General features: G+C 44.6%; 1 protein-coding gene across 3 annotated transcripts; it reads left to right on the top strand.

Moving 5' to 3' along the window:
• Nucleotides 1–1,142: 1,142 nt before the first annotated feature.
• On the top strand, nt 1,143–16,614 carry GSDMB (gasdermin B). Of its 3 annotated transcripts, none has more exons than XM_019747523.2 (10): nt 1,143–3,169; nt 5,398–5,569; nt 7,176–7,347; nt 7,912–7,996; nt 8,427–8,465; nt 9,446–9,553; nt 10,174–10,337; nt 10,462–10,600; nt 10,969–11,039; nt 11,445–16,614. In XM_019747523.2, the coding sequence occupies exons 1-10, from the start codon at nt 2,932–2,934 to the stop codon at nt 11,586–11,588; spliced, it is 1,332 nt and encodes a 443-aa protein (XP_019603082.2). In that variant the 5' UTR covers nt 1,143–2,931; the 3' UTR covers nt 11,589–16,614. The 3 variants fall into 3 exon arrangements, with proteins under 3 accessions (XP_019603082.2, XP_019603083.2, XP_019603084.2); XM_019747524.2 differs by having other exon boundaries at nt 1,147–3,169; nt 9,446–9,472; nt 11,445–13,633; XM_019747525.2 differs by having other exon boundaries at nt 3,062–3,180; nt 11,445–13,637.
• Nucleotides 16,615–22,749: the final 6,135 nt, after the last annotated feature.

Genomic DNA, 22,749 nt, shown 5'->3' with positions numbered 1-22,749 from the left:
TCTCCCTGGATAGTGGGAGGGGCCCTGGGCTGCTCCTCTTCCTACCGGCCTCAGTGGAGCAAAGGGCTCTGAGAGAACTGGAAGCCGCCTCAGGCTGAGACCACCTGGCTGTTCCTCTGACAGAATTTCCCCCTCGGTTCCCCAGGCTGGCTGAACCAGGCTGGGCTGGCAGAGAGATGGCTTGTGCCATGGCCAGGGAGTGGGTCAGTCCAGCAATGGCTTCATAAATGAAGCCAGTGTCCCAAAGGGTACCTGTCCTTTCTTCTCTGATTTCTCCTCCCCCGGTGCTCCCTTCCTGGGAGGGCTGCATCTCCTGGCCTTTCTGTCTTAAGGAGAATCTTCATGCTTCCTCCTCCCTGCCATAAGCATGAGTGGAGGGGAAGCGCTAACCCCCAGGACTTACTGAGGCTCCCATGGCCGGAGAGGGAGGAGTCCTTTAGCAAAGGAACTTTATCTCCGAGGTTCCTGGCCTTTCAGTGTGTTCTGTGCAGTATCATTTGTTGTTCCCGGGACAAAGTCCCACATAGAAGGGAGGGGCTGCCCCAGCAGCCTGGGCTCCTGTCTGGCTGCTCTAGCATCACAGTGTCCTTGGAGTGGGTAGCAGGAAAACTAGGATCATTGCCCAAGTCCACCTCCCCGCTCCACTGCCTGCCCTCCCGAGTGAGGCCCATGCAGCCCTGGGAGGAAGCAGCCACCTGGGCTCAGACCTGGGGGTGGGGGTGCCCCAAGGGCTTTCATGGACCTGCAAGAGTGTAGTCAGGTGAGGGGCTAGGACACATCAACAATAATCTGGGTTCAAATCCCAGCCCTGCCACTTGCTGGCTTTGCGGCCGTGCCAAGTGACTCCTCTGAGCTTCAGCTTCCTCTGTTGTATAAAGATGATACCTCTTAACGGCTATTGAGAGAATTAGCGCAGTGCTTGGCACGTGTAAACACAGGGTACATGGTAGCCGATTGGTGTTATTACTGTTACTACCATCGCCGTCTCCTGAAATGTCCTTTGGGAATTGAGGGAGGCAGGGGCCAGAAGACAGGTGGGACTCACTGGGGCGGGGGGTGGGTATCTCTGACTGAGGGGTGGAGCCAGAGACCTCTTCTTGGACAAGGAGGCGGGTGAAGAGGACAGGCGGTGGCATCTCTCTGAGGGCCATGTGGGAGCATGTGGTGGGGAGCGAGGTTGAGTCCCCCTCACTGGTCCCCACAGGTGTTAGCTACTGTTGCTGAGTCCAGTGTTTCCCACCATAGCACGGCATGTGGGCAGCTGGTCCCAGCTAGATCACTCTCATATCCCTAGTACAGCCTAGCTATTGCCTGCTGGCATTTGGTTGGTACCCGCCCGTATTCTATTTCTCTGTACCAAACTCACCGGATTGCACAGCCTAGTGTGCCCCCTGCTGTACCATTCTCTGGCCCAAATCCACCTACTCACCTAGGATATATATCATACATTCCCTGAGTCCAAGAGGAAGGAAGCGTTTCTTACTTCTGGCCTTATCTGCCTCCAGCTCAGCCACAATGTGGCTTATCTAAGGGCCTGAGAGGTGGGGCACTGAGCCCTACCCAGCTTTCCAGTTCCTTTCAATTCCCTTATCCTGAGACTTAGTGGCCAGGCACTGTGCAGAGATCTTCACCGAGGGGGTTCTCACAACCTCCATTTCTGGTGAGCAGCTGAGGACGGAGGAGAGGTGGGTAGCACCTGAGATGGGCCTGTGGGCCCTGAGCACTGCCTTTCCAGACATGCAGAAGAATTCCTAGGTTGGGAGTGAGTTAAGAGTTGGCCACCATGGTGGGGGCAGGTACAGAGAAGGGAGCATGGGTGAACAGGTACCTGGGCCAGCCAGAAGGGACCTAGGGGAAGGTGGCCAGAGGTAGGATGGGGAAATGGAGCCCAGGAAGCGTGTGAGGGGAGGCCTGGCCCCAGGAGAAAGCAAAGGAGCTAGGGGAAAGGCAAAGAGATCTCAAAGGAAGGAGTTCCAAATGATTGATGGAAGGAGCGAGAATAAGAAGAATTTGGAGGTAAGAGAGCCTGAAGGGTCCGATATAGTGGGGACTAAGAGCTGCTGTGACATGGAAATGGAGATGGAGCAGTTTTGTCAGACTGGACTGGTGACGGGCCTATAGAGGTTCCTGCAGGGACAGTCCCAGTAGGCCCGGTGGTAGACCAGGAGAGTATAAAGGGAGAGTGGGGGCAGAGGAGATGCCCTAAGTGGGGTTTTGGGATTCATTTTATTTTACAAAGCGTAAGGCGGCCCTTCCGAAGGTGACCAGAAACTGAGGAGAGGTTTGGAGGAGGGGGCTGGGGAGCTGTCCAGGGTGCCTGGCTCCAAGCCTCTCTTGCACTCCGTCCTTTCTCTTTTGTCTCCTTCTGAGGCCAACTGACCACCATCTTGTTGGGAAATGGTTGGTAGGGTACCCGTTCAACTGCCTTGCAGAATACAACAAGGGAGGGGGCCCAGGAGCCAGAGCCAAAGGAAGAAGTGATCAGTTGGGGTTGGTAAGGTGAGGTGTGAGCCATGGCCCTCATCCCGTCCTGGGACCTCTGCCTCGGCACTGGGGAGGGTCTGGCTGGGGGATGGCGGGACTGCCTTCCCATCCCGTAGGTCCCCCTGGGCAAGTGGGCAACTCTGCTGCGGGAGATCTAGAACACAGGTCTCACTTTCCGTCTGGGGCAATTACTGCCCCATCTTTCTTGCAGAAGGGTTCCATGAGGGGCAGAGGAGAATCTACCATTTGTGGTTGTCACCCCTCCTTCATGTGTAGTGACTGCCTCACCTTCTAGAAACAGGGAAGGTGAATAATACCACGTCCTGGTTGTCCTAGATCTGTTGGATCTTCCTTGACCCCAGGCTGCCAAAAGTAGGAGATTGAAAAACTTGAACCATTATCCCCCGAACTGAAATTGGCTTCTTTTTCCCACTTGGTCCAGGCACAATGCCCAGCCTATTTGAGAAAATCACAAGAGTTGTGGTCCAAGAGATGGACACTGGAGGTGATATGATTGCTGTCAGAAGCATCGTGGAAGCTGACAGATACCATTGCTTCTGTCTGGTGAGGGAGAAGAGAAATTTGTTGGGACGCCGCTACTACAGTACAGACCTCACCCTGGAGGACATACTGGAGAGAGAGGAGAGTGAAGGGCAGTTGGATAAGCTGGATTCTGGGTTCCAAGGTCAGTATGAGGTACGTAAGAGATGGGCAGCCAGGAGGCTTTGCCCTGCCCACTCTACCCCACACTCAAGTCCCCTTTGCCCTCAACCAAATCAACCAGTCAACAAAGAAACTGGGATTTGTACAGATGTGTCCACATACCTCAAGACACGCACAGAAGAGCTGCAAGGAGAAGGGGATGGGGGAACGTGGAAATTTCTTTTTCTTGGAAACTATTCCTAAATAGTCTTCCCTTCGTATTTCTTCCTTTAGTAAATAATTCACTTTTAAATTAGCTGATGTCTTCTCATGTGTTTGTATGTTTATCCTGTAAATGGATAAAGAAATGGAGGCAGTTTGCTCCGTGGTTAAGAAAGCACACAGGGTGTAGAGTTAGGGGCATCCGGTTTCTAAGCCTGGCTCTGACACTTACCAGCTCAGGGACATCTGGACAAATTGCTTCATCTCTCTAAGTTTGTTTCCTTATCTGTCAAGTCAAGCAGACTGTTGCAAGAATCAAATGAGATAAATTATGGAAATCATTTATCACAGCGTCTGCAGGAAAGGAACATTCAATAAAAGTTCACCCCAATCATTCTGCTGGTGGCGGTTATCATTATTATCCCTTCCTGTTCCTGGAAGTCATGACTGAATGGGACATGGCTGGTGAGCAGAACTCCCTCAGGGCTTGAAGGGATTTGCAGAGCTGTCTGTTCCATCCCTCTGCCTCCATGCTCAGCTATTCCTGGGGTTTCTTGGGTTTTACAAGCCCCAGGGTGAGTGTTGTTGAACGCTCATTTGGAATCTTATTTCTGTGTCTCATGCCCCACGGAGAGGAGATTTTACAGCTCAGCCATCTCAGCTATTGCCCATCTGTGTCTCACCAAGGGATGGAAAAGAATTCTAACAGTCCGACTGTACTGTCGTAGAGCACCTGCCCTGTGCCAGGCATTGCTGCTCCGTGACCAAGACCAGCACCCGGCTTACTCGGAGGTGGCGGGTGTTTCCACAGCGGAGTCTAATTCAGCAAGCAAGGAGATTTAGGAAATTTCAGATTAGCATTTTTCAAAGACTCTGAGTCAATTCTCTGAAAAGCAAATGGCCAAGAGCCAATTTACTAAAAGCTAATTCTCAAAAAAATCACTTTGCCAAATGACCAGTTCACAGAAAACCGAAAAAAATCTAAATCAGGACTAGGATGTTTTACCTTGATCTTCATACTTCCCAGAGTCGGAGGCAAAGTGTGAGTGTGGAAAAACAAAAGGTTGACTAAGTCAGTTAACTCCCTTTAAGAGAAAGTCTATGTTTGCATAAAAAATTCAGAGGCAGAAGTGAAACCAAACTTAAAAAAAAAAAAATCCATAAGAATGAAGTGAATTGGTAGTTTGAATTGATTTTGAGCAACTTGGCCGGCTCCCTTTCCAAATGGATTATTTGTTTTTTAACAATATGGTGCTGATCGTGGTGTTAAAGTGTGCATAGGGCTTGCTTGCTTGCTTGCTTCCTTCCTGCCTGCCTGCCTGCCTGCCTGCCTGCCTACCTGCCTGCCTGCCTTCCTTCCTGCCTTCCTTCCTTCTTTCTTTCTTTTTACTGTCTAAAGTCCATACTTTATTGAGACTATCTTAGTTTTTATGTAAGGTCCCTTTTCTGTCCCAGGATTCCATCCAGGACACCATGTTACCTTTAGTCGTCATATCTCCTTAGGCTCCTCATGGCGGTGATGACTTCTCAGACTTTCCTTGTTTTTGATGACCTTGACAGGCTTAAGGAACACCGGTCAGGCATATTGTAGGCTGCCTCTCCATTGGAATTGGTCTGAGGTCTTTTTCTTAGGGTTAGATTGAGGGAGTAATGGGTTTGGGGGAGGAAGACCGTCGAGGCCAAGCGCCTTGCTCATGACATCCGATCAGCAGTACCTACGATCAACATGACTTTCACTGTTGATGTTTATCTTGGTCACCTGGCTAAGGTCGTGTTCATCAAGCTTCTCCATTGTGAAGTTAGTCTTTATACCCCTTCTCCATGCGGTACTCTGTGTGCATAAGGTTTGAGTTTTTCTTGTCTCTCTGATAAAGTACACACAAACTTTGACATTGCTCAATAAACGAATGGGCCCGGAGACTTCAGTGTCACACATGCAGGCCTGATTTCAGGCACTAGTTCCAGTTCTGTCATCTCTCAATCAGTTACAAAATGCACTTTTTCTCTGGAAATTAGAGACTATTGTGACTTTTGCCTTTCTCTTTCCAGGTCGAAAGGCTGAGTTCCAAGTTGTGGACGTGGTAGACTCAAAGGGCATGTTGACAGTGACATTGCCCAAAGAAATAACAATTCCAAGGGCCTTCCATGGTTCCCAGGAGCAGAGAATCCAGATATTGGAGACCCGGGTATCCCAGCAATATCTGAATTCCCTTGAGAACAGGTGAGGCTGGAGGTAGGCAGCAGTGGGGGAGAGGGGGGTGAGAAGGAGAAACCCATTGTGGGTCAAGGGCACTGAGGTGGGCACACCTGGCTGCTTCAGCCTCTCACTCCCACTCCCGGCACTCCCTCAACCCACATCTGCACTCAGGCATGCTGCCTTCTCCTCCACCTCAGGAAACCTTCTCACTCTTCCAGGATCAGCCTCTAGGAAACCTCCTGACACCCTCAATTCACTCACATTCCTGCTGCCCTCCAGGGTGACTGATTTCTCTGATGTGGACCAAAACCTATGGGTTTCAAGAGGCTGCTCTCCTCTGTTCTCCTACACCGACTTGCTCAAATCTGTATTTTAATGCTTGTCTTGCTCTGCCTTGTGGCAAGCCAGAGGTTTCCATAGCCCCATCCCTCACTGGACTGGGAACAATTCATGACCAGGGACGGACTTGACTAACCTCTGTGTTTAGCCCCAGCATATAGTAGGTGCTCAGTAAGACAGCTGCAGTGAAGCACAGTGAAATCTAAGCACCCCTACAGAACATTTCCTGCACAGAAAGTATCACCACCCTACCCCACCTGGGTGGCACCAATCAAGCGTCACAGAGGTTCTGATTGCTGAGGGCATGATGCTTCCAGGGGACTTAAAGGGACGTCACCAGCCTTCCCCTTCAGCAATTGTTTTGTTGTTGCTCTTTTCTTCTGTAGCTGGTTCTCTTGGGCTAGACCTCTTTGAATGAGGTAGATGCCTTTTGTTTGTCCTTTTCATTAAAAACTGAAAGCTTACGGTGAAATTTTACTGGTCCTTTGAACCTTCCTATAGTATTGCTGGGAAAGGGCCTTTGGAGTTTTTCGAAGGGAGCTCAATTTTTTTCTGGAATGCCTGTTGTTTCTATGGTGAGGCTATGTGATATGTGTAAATAGAGTTAGGGGGAGGGTACTGGATGGGGTAGAGGAAAGTCAGCAGGAGCAAGGATGTAGGTCTTTCTTGAGGGTTTTTTGGTTGCAAATACCAGAAGCTCCATCAGGCTATTTTTAGTCACAAAACGAATTTCCTTATGAAATCAGAGATGCCTCCTGGAGCCCGCAGGTGGACAATGCAGCTAGGCCCCAGGAACCAGTGCAAGGAGCTGGAGCCCCTTCTCAGAGAAGGGGGTGTGGTGCACTGGGCAGATGCCTATCTCAGTGCCACGGGGAGGTCACACGCTTTAGACTCACACAGGCCGGGGTTTGAATCCCAGCCCTATACTTACTAACTGTGTGACCTTGGACCATTCACAACCTATCTCCAAGCCTCAATTTCCTCATGTGAAAAATGGGCACCTACATCACGAGGTTGTGGTGAGGGGGAAATGAAATGGCATGTGAAGATCTGGCAGTGCTGGTACATGGAGGTCTTCCATAAATGCTAGTGAGCTCCCTTCACACTTTGCACCCTCATGCCCCCACAGTGGGTAAAGTGTACTGTGAATGGGGGTGCTGTGTGCCTTGGTGTTCCAGCCTCAGAAGCACTTAATCTCAAATAGGAACTAGCTGATGGAGAGGAAGAAATGTCACTGAGAGGCGGGGCCCCCAAGACCCTGAACTTTCATCCCCACCCCTACTCCCTTTAGGAGGCTGAAGAGAAAACTGCCCTCTTCGTTCCGATCAATCCAGACAATGAGAGAAGACCTGTATCTGGTGACAGAAACTGTGGAGACAGCAAGGCAGGAAACCCTGAAAAGTGAACAGAAATACGCATTTTGGAGCCATCTGGATTTTTACAGTCTCAAATATGAACACAAGGTTAGGATACTGGGAGGCAGCAGGGGATCCAGCCTGGGCCCACCCACTGTGGGTGGGGGCAATGCCAGCCCAGACTCCAGGCTCTTCAGTTCTCCTCCAGGCCTCCCTGAGCAGTCTTGCTGACTCCTTGGCCTTCTCATATCTTCTCTTGCCCAAGAATGTGTGTGTGGCATTGCGAAGTTCCTCCCCTGGTACTCTATGGTGATGCCTTGTTTTCATCTGCTTCTTAGCGCTTCCCACAGTTTATAATTATGTGGGGTTTTCTGCTTATTCATTGTCTGCCTCCCCTTTCAGGAGGCAGGAGGCCGTGCCTGGAACAAAACCGGTCCCAGTAAACATTTGCTGAAACAACTTGAGTTTTGAGGTCAGATGTGGGTTCAAATTTCAGCTTTGCTACTGTTTTTAGCTGTGAAACTGGCTCACCTACTGACCCTCTCTGAGCCTCAATTCTGCCAAATGTAAAATGGGGATAAAATGTCTAGCTCTCAGGATTGTTTGGGAGATCAGGCAAGGTAACTATGTAAAGTACCTAGGGATCAATCAACGTGGGCTCCTTTCTCCTAGCACCACAGGGCAGTGACCATCCCCACCAAGCAGGTCCTGGGCTATGGAATAAAGCAGCTCGTCTTCCCCAACATGGAGAGGATGAGTAAGTAAGGCTTGGTGGGGGTGGGTGCGGTGGGTGCGGGGTGACACTTGAACATATGAGTGGAGTCAGGCTCTGTGTCAGCCTGGAGGGGCCCTGCTGAGTTTGAAGGTGGGGGAAAGTTCCAAGGAAGAGGGAGGGCTCAGGACTGGGAAGGACGGAAGCTCCTTGCTCAGCTCGCTGACCCAGGATCTGCTCCATCTTGACGCTGATCCTTCCCTAGAGGCATTAACTCCTATCTCTCTTCCAGTATTTGTTTATTTGTTTGTGTGGGGGCCGGGGGGGCAGGATGTGAGGATTGGGGAGAGAGTAGAACAAGGAACTTACACTGAGAAAACGTGTCTTTTCTGCTAACTGGTCTCTCTCTCTCTCTCTCTCTCTCTCTCTCTCTCTCTCTCTCCTCCCCCCTCTTTTTTTTTTTGCATTGATTTAGAGATTTGTTTCTCTAGCAAAACAAAATCCTTTCCAGAAGGTGAGTGAGCTTTTGGGCCTCCTGTTCATCATTCCAGAATGGGCAAGAATACTATTTTTAAAAAGAGGATAACAGATAACAAATGGCCTGGAATTATAGTTATTAAGGCTAAGAATGTAATAGGATGCACAGAGTGGGACCTGTGGTAACGGCAGGAGAAGAATCTGCCTGTTGGAGAAGCAAGTTGGATTGCATGTTGGCCTAGAGTTTCCGACAACTTTGACTTGCTTTGTGTGGGTCAGTGTGCTGGATCCTGGGGTTACAGCCCTTATGGGAGGCTTAGGAAGCACCTGGCCAGTTCTCATACGATAGCACTGGCTGTAAAAGGAGCTCTGGATTGGCGGTCAGATGGTCTTAGGGTCTAGTTGTGGCTGTCCCACTCCTTAGCCTCCTGAGCCATGGTTATCCTGACTTCAAAATGAACGGGTTAGACTAGAAGATCCTTGTGATTCTGAATGTGGTTTCCTCTGGAACTTAGAGTCTTTCCCTGGATCCCTGAAGAATTGTACTAAGAGGTCTTGGGAAGAGAGAGAGGTCTAGATGAGGTTGAAAATTCAAGCAACTCCTGGAAGTTGTAGAAGTTTCAGGTGCAGTGCTGGCAAAGTCTTGCTAACACAAAGGACTGAATCTCTGTCATTCTTAAGTGCCTTAACAGAGGAGTCAGGAGACAGATTCCGGTCCTTGCTCTGACTCCTGTTTGCTGAGTGACTGAGGGCATATTGTACCCTCTCTGGGCTTCTGTTTCTTTCTCAATCATGTAGGTATAATCCTATGGCTGACTATCTCTGAGGATATGGGAATGAGTCTGCAAATACAGTGCTTTGTCACTTACCCATGATGAGGAGGACACAGGCTCCCTGACATGGGCAGAGAGGGCACAGAATCCAAAAATGAAAATGTCCATCATTGGGAAGAGAATGTCCACAGGGGGCTGGAGGCGACCTAAAGACTCTCTGAGATTATCCTTCCTTTCTTTGCAGAGAAAGATGGTCTTTCATGTCATCCAGGTAAGAATGGGGGCCATTTGTGTCCAGGGTTGCGGCACCCACTCACCCTTGAGCCCTCTGGCTTCAAAGACTGCAGTTCAGGTGGGGTGGCTGAGTATGCGTGTGGGGACGGTGGGAGGAGAAGGGCAAGACAGGCCCACAGCAGGTTTCAGCTTTAGTCTGGAGGTTGCATCTGTCTCCTCCAAACACAGTGGTTCTTGTTGGTTGTATATAGATGTCACCTGGGAGAACTTTAAAACTAGTGATGCCTGAGTCCCACCTCCAGAAATTCTAATTGACCTGGGTGGGTGGTGGCCTGGGCATCAGGATTTTTAATCATTCCCCAGGTGATTCTCATGCATGGTCAAGGCCGAGAAGCACAGCTGTAACTTCCTCTAAATCCTCACTACTCTGAATGGGGTCTAAAGACAGCGCTTTGAGTGGCAAGGGCTAAATACATTTTGATTTCCTGGAGGTGGAGAAGAATTGGAGTTGGAACTAGACTGGGGGGATCTAGGAGATGGAAGCAGGGTCAGTGGGAAGCAATGATGGTGGGAGTCTGGGAGGAAGGATGCTTCATTTTAACAGGAAAAGATTAGAAGATGGGAAGATACAGAGGTGGTCTCCGGAAGCAAAACAGACCAAGAGTGGGGGCCGGGGGTAATGGAGCTTGTTGGGCTGGGTAGGTTGGATTCTTAACTGCTGTCTTGCTGTCTGTACAGGGGAGTCTTTGAGTATGGAGGACGTCAGAAACATGAAGGAAAAGGTGCAGGACACGGTGAGGGGCCTCCAGGATCTGACTGAGGAGGAGCGAAAAGACGTGCTAAGCTGCCTCACTAAGTGCCTCCTCATCGAGGATGAGGAGCTGCAGGATCTAGAGCAAAGAGTAAGAGGCCCGAGGAAGAACTGGGGCGGAGAGAGGGAGGAGCCAATGGGGAGGGCAGTTGACACACTGCCAACAATCTGCTCTAGTGGGACTAGGGCTCAGCTCCCCCCTGTCCTGGCCCTAGGTGTCTGAGGTCCTGATCGCCAGTGAGCCACAGATGGAGGGCACAGCAGGTGCTCTCATACGGAGCCTGTTTAATGCTGCCGGGATCTTGGTAGAGGCACGCACAGAAGCCATTCTGGGTTTCCTGGATGCCTTGATGGGTGAGGAGGTGTCTGGCGTGGAGGAAATGTTGTGCAGAGGGGCCTGTGGGGAACCAGATCGCGGGAGGAAGGAGGTACACACCGTCTTTACCTGTTGCGAGGGATAAACCATCACATTTCAGAAACGAGCCGTCTTCCCCAGGCCAGGGCTTGAGACGGCCTCCTCTTCCCCCTCTGTTGAGTCTCTGACCCCCTGCAGGTTAAGAGGAAGCAGGAGCCACAGCAGGCGCCCATTTGGAATAAGTCCCTTCTCGGTTATCTGGAACCTCCTCTGATGCTTGTCTTGGGTCTGATCAGACCCTGAACTGCTGTCCCACTATGTGCCTCTTCTCTTTGCCAACTACCCTATTTTTATTTTTACCCCCCAGAGCTGTCTGAGGAGAAAGAGCTTGTGGCTGAGGCCCTAGAGAAGGGGACCCTGGCCCTGTTGAAGGAGCAGGTAAGACAGCCTGGGCTGAGGGCCAGGCTCACCATAGAAGTGAATGCCCAGGCTCTCAAGGGGCCCAGAAGCCCCAGGGTACTGTCCCTTCCTAGTTCACAGTTCTCTGTCAGCTCACATCCATCCAGCTGGTTTGTGGCAAGTTCCTGCACACTTTGTAGGCTCTGTTGCTTACCTATGGGCAAATGAGGGGCGTGGAAAACTGCTAGTGCCAGCACTGATTGGTTAGCAGTACCTGTAGCTATGTTGAGAGAGTATCAGGCTCTCCAGGCCCCATGGGAAAGAGCGCCATGATGGGTTACTGTATCCGCCATGAGCTCAGGATTAAGGAGTGTGGCCACGCATAGCTATTTCTGGTATATGTCCTTGTTCCTAGCTTTTACAATCTGGTGGGTTGCCTTCTAGGTGGAGTCTACCCTAGAGCAGCACTGGGGTGAGCAGCCCCGTGATGTGGGCTGTGAACCCGAGGCACAGATTCTCCGTGCTCTCTATGTTTCTGCCTCCATCCTGCTGCAGCTGAGTGAGACGCCTGCCTCTGTGTCTTCCTAACTATTGGTTCGTTCTTTAACCATTCTCCCCACAAACCTCTGGGTGCCCCCCTCCCCCATCCACCCGCACCCCATTCCCCTTCCCCCGTCACTAGAATGATGTCTTTAAAACAAGCAGCTGCCTATTCTTTGCTACATCCCATTCCCTGCCTGATAATGTACAGAAACCAGCCTGGATTGTATGCATAGACTTCTGATTAAAAGTGGCAGATTGAGCATATTAATTTCCTCTCCCTTTTGAAACCTCACTAAATGACAGTAGAGCAATAGAAAAGATAGAAACCCACAAGAATAAAGACAGTAAGGCAGCAGGGAAGAGATTTCCACACATCTTTGGCAGCTAGGAAGTAATTAAAGGAGTCCGAGACGGGAGTTGCAGGACTTAGGGGTGTAGGAGGCCACTGCTTTGTCATCCTAAGCCTTTTAGTGCTATTTTTAAGACAATGTAACTAAAAGTAAAATAAATATATGCTTGTTATAAAGCATTTCAAATATTTCTCAAAATCGAAGGTAAGGGGACTTCCCTTTCTCCCTCTAATATATAACTATTGTTAATATTTTGGGGTATTTTAACATTTTTCTGGTACAACAATTTTTTAAATGGTCATTTAAACACGAAGCTAGGATGATATATCATACATTTGTTTTGTATCTTTGGTACTATAGTTATTGTTTCTTTGAAATTTGTAAAAATACTATATGCAACAGGAATTCTCATGAGTGCTGTTGGGAGTGCATATTGGTCCCCCACTTTGGAAGGTTGTTTGACAGAATCTACCAAAGCTAAACATATGCCGATGACCCAGCAACTCCACTTCCCAGGCATATACCCAGGAGCAATGAGTGCACATATTCACCAAAACACATGCATATACAAAAACGTTCACAGAGGAACCCCCCGCTGAAAACTCTCCAAATGTCCAGTAACATTACACCACATATATTGTGGTGTATTTATATGATAAAAGAGAACAAATTACTGCTACACCTAACACCATGGACGAGTCTCAGACATAATGCTGAGCAAATGAAAGAACATAGTTATATGTTTGGGTCCTCTAAGAAGAAGTGCCAAAATGGAATGAGATGTGCAAAAGACATATTAGGGGGAAAGCCTATGAAGAACAAAGGGACAGGGAGCAGAAAGAGGCGTGGCAAGCCTTCAGATCACATGGCAGGTCTAAAACCTGTGAAAGGAAAGGAGGAGGGAAGGATCCAGTAGGAAGTCTCAGATGGCGGCACGGTTCTGAGAGTCTCAGCCAAGACCGTCCACTGGAGGAGCCCCAACAGGCAGGAATGGCTGGACTCCAGGACGCCCTCCATGCTCAGCGTTTGGCTGGGAGCAGCCTGGGGAAGCTTGACTTCAAGAGGCAGAGCTGCAGGTTCTCAGTCGACTATGCTTCCTGCAACAGCTTATCCTCGACAAAATCTGAATGGTACCCTCCATGACCATACGCAGTACTGTCTGATCCCATTTATGCGAGGCTCAGGAACAGGCAAAACGAAGCCATGGTGATAGACATCAAAACCGCAGTTATCTTAGTGGGGACAGTGCTGAGTGGGAAGGGGCATGAGGCATTCTTCTGGGCCGTAAATATGTGAAGATCCACTGAGCTAACATTTAAGGTCCGTATACTTTACCATAAATACATTACACATCAATAAAGAAGTTTTTAGAAAAAGTGTATCATGTATAGTTCCGCATGAAAAACAAGCAAAACTAAATGATGGCGATTGAAGTCAGAGTAGTGGGGGCAGTGTTCCCTCCAAAGGGGTTTGAGGGAATCTTCTGCAGCACAGGAAATGTTGTATATCTTGATCTGGATATTGGTTATGTGGATGTTTACATGGGTAAGAGTGTATTAAGCTATACACTTAAGATCTGGGCACTTTAAGGTGTTTTTTATAACCTTGATAAAAATTTTGATTTAAAAACAATATATGCACATGAAAACATATTTGAACAGTGCAGAAGAACGTAAAAATATTAAGTAAAACTTTCCTCTCAAACCCCTTCATCCTATAGCCTGGTCCCACTTTCTTGAGACAGTCATATTAACACTGTTTTCATTTTTCTATTGTTACTATTACAACTAGAAATTATATCTTATATTTGTTCTTGATGTATTAATTTTAGATAGTATTTATTGAATCCCCAGTATTAAGGATGAATATTGGGGAAAAACATAGAACAAAAAGTTCAGAGTAGGAAGAGTGTTATTAAAAAAGTGCAGGGTACTACGAGAGTGTTTAATAAAAGATGACAGGGTCATCTTCTCTGACCTCTGACATTGACCCCTTCCCTCTTCCTTAAACTCTGATTCCAGCCACACCAAACTATTGGTCTTTTATTTGAATATGCCATATACTTTTACAATGACATACATTTTAAAAATACAAGTTGCACTCTCCCACTTTAAGCTATGGCTCAAATATCCATTCCTCAGTAATCATCCCAGTTTTCCACAGAATTTGGTGACTTCCTCCTCTGTGTGGCCTATAACATGTTGAATACATTTCTGTTATGGCAGTCATATTGTACTGACGTAATGAACACATTTGTTCCACTAATGTGAACGTTTCTGGAGAACAGGGTCCAAGGGTTACTTTTCTTTGCTAGGGCTCAGTAAACAATTGCTTGCTTCAAAAGTGCCTTTTAAGTTGGGAGAGGTTTGGGAGACATTCCGAATTTCACTAGGCTAGCCTGATGTCAGAACTACCAGTGTCACTAAGAATTTTTTTTTCTGTCCTCTCAGGCTCAGCAAGAGACTACTTATCTAAGCGGGTTTAAAGTGACCCAGAAACTTGAGGCTCATATTCAATCTGCTGATTTCTCTCTCTTCTCATTGCACATTGTGATTCCAGAGTTATTAATTCCATATACAGTAATTGCATATGTCTGTAAGGAATTTCCTATTCTAGCAGTCGAAAGTGCTGGTAAAGGTGACTTTGAAATGGGGACAATTGGGATAGTCCTTATTTGAGGTTGGAGGGATGTTGGAGATTCCACTAACTCTAATTCTTCAGAACCCTTAGCTCAAGCAATAAACCCCAATTTTCTATATCTCTTCAGGCTGAGTTAGAGACCCCAAAATATGCTGTGCTTACCTTTTCTGGGAAGGAAACCGTTTTGGAAAATGGTTAAGACACCTTGAGATAGGTAAGATCCTATGGAGTTGGATATCAACAGGTCTTGGAGAAGGGGGAAACTACTTTGCAAGAAACAAATTGAGGGATTTATTGATTTTGCTCCTAAGGTGGAGGAAAGGGACATTGGAAGGAGAGAAAATGGAGGAGGAGAGAGGTACAAGCAAAGTGGAGAGAGGCTAGGACTAGGTGAGGTACTAAAAACTTCTAGGTATGAGATAGTTGAAAGACATACGAGAAGGGTGATGCCAAACTTATTTCTGGTAACAGTAAGCTAGGTTATTTGCTCCAGCTCTCCCATGGAAAAAAATTTTTAAATGCTGGATAAGATAATCTTAAAACATTCATAAAAAGCATCTAACTTCTGACAAGATAAAGGAACTCAAGCCAAAGTATAAATGAAAAGGAGACCCAGGAAGATAAGTCCCAGAACACTAGTATAATTTTACTCCAGGTGAAGGGGATTGAGATTTGCAAACTCAGGCAAGCTGGGGGCTTCAATTTGGCCAGGCTTGTGGATTGATGAGTCCAGAAGTCAAGGCCAAGGACCCAGGCAAGGTCTAATAATTTCAAAGGGCTACATCGTTAAGGTAAGGGTGAATCAGCTCTTGCCTTACCTGCAGGCAACTGTGGAGAAGACTTGGTATTGAGTGAAGAAGAGGTTTACAAAAAGGAAAGGAGAAAGGGTCTGAAATACTGTGTGTGGGGACAGCCCCAGAGAGCAGTTTCCAGGCTCTCGGCCTCACATAGAAAGGTGCTGGCTCAGGTAGTAGATGGCCATCAGCTGTGACTAGTTGGCCATCGGCTATTATTGGTTAGCCATTAGCCACTGATATAACTGCCATGGCTAAGCTAGCAAAGTGTGTGGCGTGGTGGTGTGGCGTGCTGGCATGGTGTGGCGTGGCGGAGTGTGGATTACGGATTGCAGAGAGGCGGATTGCAGCTAGCAAGTGAGGTTGGTTGGCAGAGACAAGTGGACGGCGGGTTGCAGATCGTGTGGTTCCTGCCTCCTGTGTCTCCCACCCAGCCGCCAGCAAGAATATAGTGGTGTGACTCCCCTATCTATGGCTCCATGGGTGTTCCTTTTTGGCCTCACCATATCCTGCGTTCTTGTGCGGGGAGCGGGACTAGAGACCCCACATAACATCCCGCATGACCCTGTGGCCATAGGCTAGTCTTTTCACCAAACAGCCTGGATTTGCATCACCTGGGTGTTTCAGAGTTTCTCAAATTGCAAACTTAGTTTGTGAGGGAACACTATTGGTTATGTCCCCAGGTGCCTATCAGAACCAAACACAAATCTTTTCTGGAGAAAGTTATTTTCATTTCCACAAATAATTTTTTAAGGACAAGAAGTGTTTCCCAATAAAAAATAACGAAGCCTACAAGGAAATGGCACCATAAGCAAGAATAAGCAGAAACAACAAACAGCTCAGATAGATTCTCATACATAAAAGGACACTTGATATACAGGAGAAGTATCATTGCAGATTAGTGGGGAAAGGCTAGACATTTCAATAAATGGTCCAGGAAAATTGGATAACCACATGGATAGAAAATGAAATTTGATCCCTACCACACAGCATATATAAAAATTCCAGGTAGATTTTAGGTCTAAATGTGAAAGGTGAAACTTATAATTACATTAACATTAAAAACTTTTGTTCATCAAAAGATATCATAAAGAAGTGAAAAGACAAACCATAGTGTGGGAGAAGATATTTAAAGCATATAACGCATATATAATTTACAAAGGAATAATACAGGGAGCTGGTACAAAAAAATTAAAATAAATTAAAACAATAGAGAAAGAGACAAAAGTCTTCCACCAAATTTTTTGGAAAGAAAAATTGCTGACAAACGGGAAATGATCATTAATCTCATTAGTAATCAGAGAAATAAAATTAAAACCACGATGAGATACTAAGACTCACCATATTGGCAAAAATTTAAGAATTACATTATCAAGTGTTGGTTAAGTACCTGAAACAATGAGAGCTTTCATACACTACCGTTGGGAAGATAAATTAGTACAACCACTTTGAACAACAGTTTGGCATGACAAATGGAACATTTATCTACTCTATGACCCAGAAGTTTGACTGTTAGTATAAACTCTAGAGAAACTTGTACACATTTATAAGACTTTTCGTTAGTAGGATGTTTTAACAGTCAAAAACTGCAAACAACTTGAATGTTCCCCAGCAATAGATTGGATAAACTAACTGTGGTATATTCATATAATGGAATACTATACAGCAAGGGATATAGATGAACTAATGCTCCATGAGATTAATCTTTAGAAACAATCACGGCATAAAAGAATATACTGTTCAATATGATTCTCTCCACATAATGTTCAAAAATGGAGAAACTACATTGTTTAGGGATGCACACTTTTGGGGGTAAAACTCCAAGAAAAGGAAGGAAATAATTATTATGAATCATCCTCTTTGGAAGAGGGATGCTATGATCAGGTACTGAGAAGAGTAAATAAAAGTAAATAAATATTAAATAAAAGTAATAGTAAATAAAAGCTTATTGATTGTATGTATACAAATTACAGCGAAAGCTATGGATTCCTAGGAGTGTAGAATCACATCCCTATCTATCATAGGGCATACAAGCTAATGCAGAGTCTTAACATTGTTGGTCTTTTATGATTTACAAAATTCTTTTATACAAATTATATTACATAAAGTTACATTTTAAGAGAGGTTGAAACTGGTACTAGTTTCCCCACAGTAGGGATGAGAAAAAGGTCTTTGCCAAAGATATACTAGAAAATGATGGAGCCAAGACTAGCATCAGAAAGCAAGGGTCTTTCCATTTTAGACTGCAGATGTCTTCCTCACTGTTTTCTCTCAGTCAGGGGAGACATATCTTGGGAGATGCTTTAACAATCATTGACTATTAGATTCAAACAGAGCTGGGTCATAAGGAAAGAAGGAGACACACACAAACATTTCCACCCTTAATTTCGTCTTTCCTCTGCATTTTAAAATTGATTTCCTTCTGTGTGAGGCACATTCCAGAAATTTTCCACAAGAGTGAGGTAGGATCCAGGAACTTAAATTAGAGCTCTTCAGTTCAAAGCTGTGTGACCTACATTTGCAAAAAAAAGGACTTCAGGTTCATTTGGACTGAAGTGTGCTTCCTCTACCCTCTGAGCTGTAGCAACCTTTTTAATTCAATGGTTGGTGGTTACAACCCCTTTTTTCTCGTTTTTGCTTCCTGTTGCCTTATCTTCTTTATTTTCCAAATACCTTTATTTCTCTCTATTTGTTTCCAGATTCTGATACCAGATATCGATGTGTTGCCCTGGGATGATCCAAAGTGATAGTATAGTAATCTTTTTATCTAAACTCTACCTCACACATCTAGCAGTTTTCATAATAAACACTGCCACTCTTGAACTATCCTTTGGCACCAATAATGTTTCTGAAACCTCAGGGTCCTTCAGACATACATAATTCATTATTGTGCCATAGCTTTCTGAAGTTTTATTACTTTTTGACAGCTACAATCTCTGACTCAGTGAGAAATACAAAAGTTCTTTCTTTGGCTATTTAATTTTCAGTTCTGAGGAATGGGTTATTGCTGAACTAATAAGCCTGCTATGATAAAAAAAATAATTTCTACTCTAGGCCACTGATACATGCACAAATCTGGCAGTGACATAAATGTTTTTCCCCATTATGTAACTTAAAAATTATTTTTTCTTGAGATCAGGTTTTGTTTTTGACTGTGAAATTATTTCCTCTCATAGAGCTAAAGGTAGTCATAATAATCTTGTCAGTTTATCTACTCTCTTCCTTCCTAGGGACCCGAAGAAGCTTATGCAACAGGAGGAAGGCAAAAGGGCCCTGAAAAATATTTATCAGATGCACGGGCTATGTGGGGTAAGGAAAGCTTGCCAAGGGTAAACACAGTTAAGATGCAAATATGGCAGCAACCTAAGGGGTAAAAGGGCACTGGAGGATGAAAAACAAAATATAAAAGGACAAAATAGTTTCCTGGCTTAGGGAAAAAAGAAATCCACAAACTCAAGAGCCGTGCCTATGTTCTGTGGGATTTTCGCAGGAGAGGGGAAGAAAAGTCAAATCAGAGCTGACATCATCAGAAAGCACCAGGTGGCCATCTTGTGGTACACAGTACATTACTGGTTCACCCTTTAACCTGCATTGTTAGTTTTCCCTCACTGGGTTTGGTTACAATTTGTATTTTCTTGTACCTTACTTGCCTGATGGGCACTTTCCCATTAAACTGCATTGTTTGAAGAGCTCATATAAAATGTTAGGAATAGTTATTACCTGTTAAAGGAAAACTTAACTATGAAAGACAGAACACTCAGTAATTAAGAGCCTAGGTTCTGGAGACTTCCAATGCTAACTTTACCACTACTAGCTGTGTGACTTTGGGAAAATTACTTCACAATTATGTGCCTCTCTTTGCACTCTATAAAATGTGAGTAATAAGAGTATCTACAATGATGAACATGAGGAATATTGAATAAATACATCAAAAACATTTAGAATAGTGCCTGGCACATATATGTGTCAGCTATTATTGAACTTGAACTCGCTAGGCATCTATCTCTCTAGGATGGTTTTGGTTCTACCTTCAAGAAGAAGACATTTAATTCTTAAGGGGACAAAGTTCCCCTTTAGAATTCTATCACTAAAATGTTCATATTCTATTTCTCACTTTTATAAAATTCAGTTTCAAAATGAGACACGCTATTGTAAATAAAAAATAATGCATTAGTCTGTTTCAGGATAACATCATAATCATTAACCTGTGTGCCTAATTTTTTATGCTGACAGAATAAAACTGTCCAGACAACACAGATCATCTTTATTGGAATAGACACATATTCTAGATGTGGATTTGCCTTCCAGGCTTTAGTGCTTCTGCCAGCACTGTCACCAGTGGACTCATAGAGGGCGTTATCCACCATCATGGCATTCCACATAGCGTTATGTGGAATCACAGCAAAAGAAGTGAAGCAATAGGCTACGATGGATTTCAATGGGCTTACCACGTACCCCATCATCTAGAAACAACTGGCATAACTGAGGTAAATGGCTTACTAAAATCTCAGCTGCAGATTCAGTTGGGAGACAACACCCTGAAATGAAGGGGTCCTGTTTTACACGATGCAGTATATGCTTTGAATCAGGGACCACTATGTAGTATTGTCTCCCTCATAGCCAGAATAGTCCAGAAATCAAAGGTGGAAGTGAGAGTGGATCCTCTCGCTATTACTCCTAATAACCCACTTGCAGAAATTTTGCTTCCTGGCAACTTTGAGCTCTTCTGGTTTGGAGGTCTACTGGTTTGGCAGATGCTTCCATCTGGGGACATAACGGTTCTTTCCTAAATTGAAAGATGAGACTGCCACCTGAACATTTTGGGCTCCATATGCCACTGAACCACAGGCAAAACTGCAGAGGGGGGTTTGTTAATCTACTGGATGGAGTCATTGAACCTGATTGCCAAGGGCAAATTGGGTTGCTGCACAATGGCAGCAAGGAGGGCTGTGTCTAGAACCCGGGAGATTCTCTGGGGTGCCTCTTAGTTCTTCCATGCCCCATACTAAAGGTTAATGGAAAACTACATAGCAACAATAATAAAAAGGGGGCAAAATATGAGGACTCAAACCCTTTGGGAATGAAGGTTTTGGTCATTCCACAGGTAAAGAACCCAGAGCAATGGAAACAAAGCATGAAATGAGTAGTTGAAGAATGAAGCCATAGGTATCAATTACAACCTGATGACCAATTACAGAAACAAAATGGCTTTGCATATTTTCTCTCTGCCTGTTATATCATACATTTAATAGACTACTCACATTCTTCTCCCTCTTTCCCAGTTTTACTTCATATACAAGTTGTTGGAAGTTAATTTTACAGTTCAGTCCTTAGGTAACAAAATGGGACTGTGACTAAATTTGAGAACAATATAGCCAGCAATAGAAACAATGACTGTTGGTACTACCGTGTTTCCCCGAAAAGAAGACTTAACTGGACAATCAGCTCTAATGCATCTTTTGGAGCAAAAATTAATATAAATAAGTATATTATAATAAAATAAGACCCGGTATTATGTTGTTATTATATTAAAGACCTGGTCTTATTTTACTATAATTAATAGTAATTAATATATCAATTAATTAATATATTACTTTTTGCTCCAAAAGACGCATTAGAGCTGATTGTCCAGCTAGGTCTAATTTTTCGGGGAAACACTATATGTGTTCTCCATATTTTGGGGAAATGGTGAATGCTTGTAAGATGTGCAGTCTTCAGCATCCGTATCCTACAGAGCATGGTGGTCAGCAGCTTCGCCAACAACCTCTCCTCATGTGGTTTTGTAGCACAGAGAGAAATTTCCCCATGCACAGCTTTTCTTGGCACCCTAAAGGGTGGATCTCTAGAAAGTTCCAGAGAGTGAATTTCCAGCATCAGTGACTTCTCTGCCATCCAGTGACCTGTGGTTGTGCCCTCTTCAACAAGGCCTGCATCTCAGCCCTAGGAGATGGTGACTCTTTTTTGGACACGCTGTTCTTTGTATCTGCTATTCCTGTATCCTTTAGGATTTTCTTTACATCTTACCAGCCAATTTCTTGTTATTCTAATCCCCTGTTATAGTTAATAATTATTTATATTACACTTTCCCTGTTCAAATTATTTTGAGTTTCCTGTCTCCTGATTAGACCCTGACTGACACACCTACTTACAATGTTAATACCAATACTAAATAGCCCTAGTACTAAAATGCAATAATGCTATTACAAAAAATGAAAACTACAGACCACTGTGTCTCATGAACATAAATGCAAAAATCCTTAATAGAATATTATCAAATCAAATGCAACAATGTATAAAAATAATTATACACCATGACCAAAAGGGATTTATTCTGAATATGCAAGGATGGTTCAACAGTTGAAAATCAATATCATCCATCACACCAACAGGATAAAGAAGAAAACCATTATGATCACATAAATAAATGGGGAAAAAAACCATTTGGAAAAATCCAATATACCCATTCATGATAAAAACTGTCAGCAAATTAGGAATAGAGAACTTCCTCAACTTGACAAAGAACATCTATTTAAAAAAACTATAGCTTCACATCATACTTAATGGTGAGAAATTGGATGCTTTCTAAGATCAGGAACAAGGCAGGGATGTCTCCTCTCACCATTCCTATTCTACATCATACTGGAAGTTCTAGATAATGCAATAAGACAAGGAAATAAAAGATATACTGATTGGGAAGGAAGAAATAAAACTCTCTTTGTTCACAGATGACATGATTACTTATGCAGAAAATCTTCAAGAATCGACAAAAGACTTCCTGGAATTAATAAGTGGTTATAAGTAAGGTCACAGGATATAACATTAATATACAAAAATCAATTGCCTTCATAAATACCAGGAATGAACACATGGCATTTGAAATTAAAATACAATATCACTTATATTCACACCAAAAAAAAAATTTAGGCATGAATCTAAGAAAATATGTACAGGATCTACATGAGGAAAACTACAAAACTGATTAAATAAAGAAGATTTAAATAAACAGATAGATATTCTATATTCCTGGATAGGAAGTCTCTATTTGATAAGGTGTCAGTTTTCCCCAACTTGACCTATAGTTTCAATGCATTTCCAACCAAACTCCCAACAAGTTATTCTGTGGTTATCAACAAATTAATTCTAAAATTCATATGGAAAGGCAAAAGATTCAGAATAACTAACACCATACTGAAGAAGAAAAACAGTCTGAAATTGTTACTAACCAGATTTAAGATTTACTATACAGTAATCAAGACAGTGTGGTGTTGATGAAATATAGACAAATTGATAAATGGAGCAGAACAGATAACCCAGACATAGACCTACACAAATGTAATTAACTAATCTTTGACAAAGGAGCAAAGACAATTCAGTGTAGGAAGGACAGTTTTTTTCAACAAATGGTGCTGGAACTGGACATCC

Source organism: Rhinolophus sinicus, linkage group LG15 (assembly GCF_036562045.2).
Source record: "Rhinolophus sinicus isolate RSC01 linkage group LG15, ASM3656204v1, whole genome shotgun sequence".
Taxonomy (NCBI): domain Eukaryota; kingdom Metazoa; phylum Chordata; class Mammalia; order Chiroptera; family Rhinolophidae; genus Rhinolophus; species Rhinolophus sinicus.
The sequence above is the reverse complement of the archived record's forward strand: the minus strand, read 5'-3'. Positions and strand labels throughout refer to the sequence as shown.

What these genes read in the sequence shown, in the direction of transcription:
- GSDMB (XM_019747523.2), top strand. Translation starts at nt 2,932, where the DNA reads ATGCCCAGCCTATTTGAGAAAATCACAAGAGTTGTGGTCCAAGAGATG. An exon ending in GCTGGATTCTGGGTTCCAAG is followed by an intron (nt 3,170 to 5,397) that starts GTCAGTATGAGG and finishes TTCTCTTTCCAG; the next exon opens with GTCGAAAGGCTGAGTTCCAA. An exon ending in AACAAAATCCTTTCCAGAAG is followed by an intron (nt 8,466 to 9,445) that starts GTGAGTGAGCTT and finishes CTTTCTTTGCAG; the next exon opens with AGAAAGATGGTCTTTCATGT.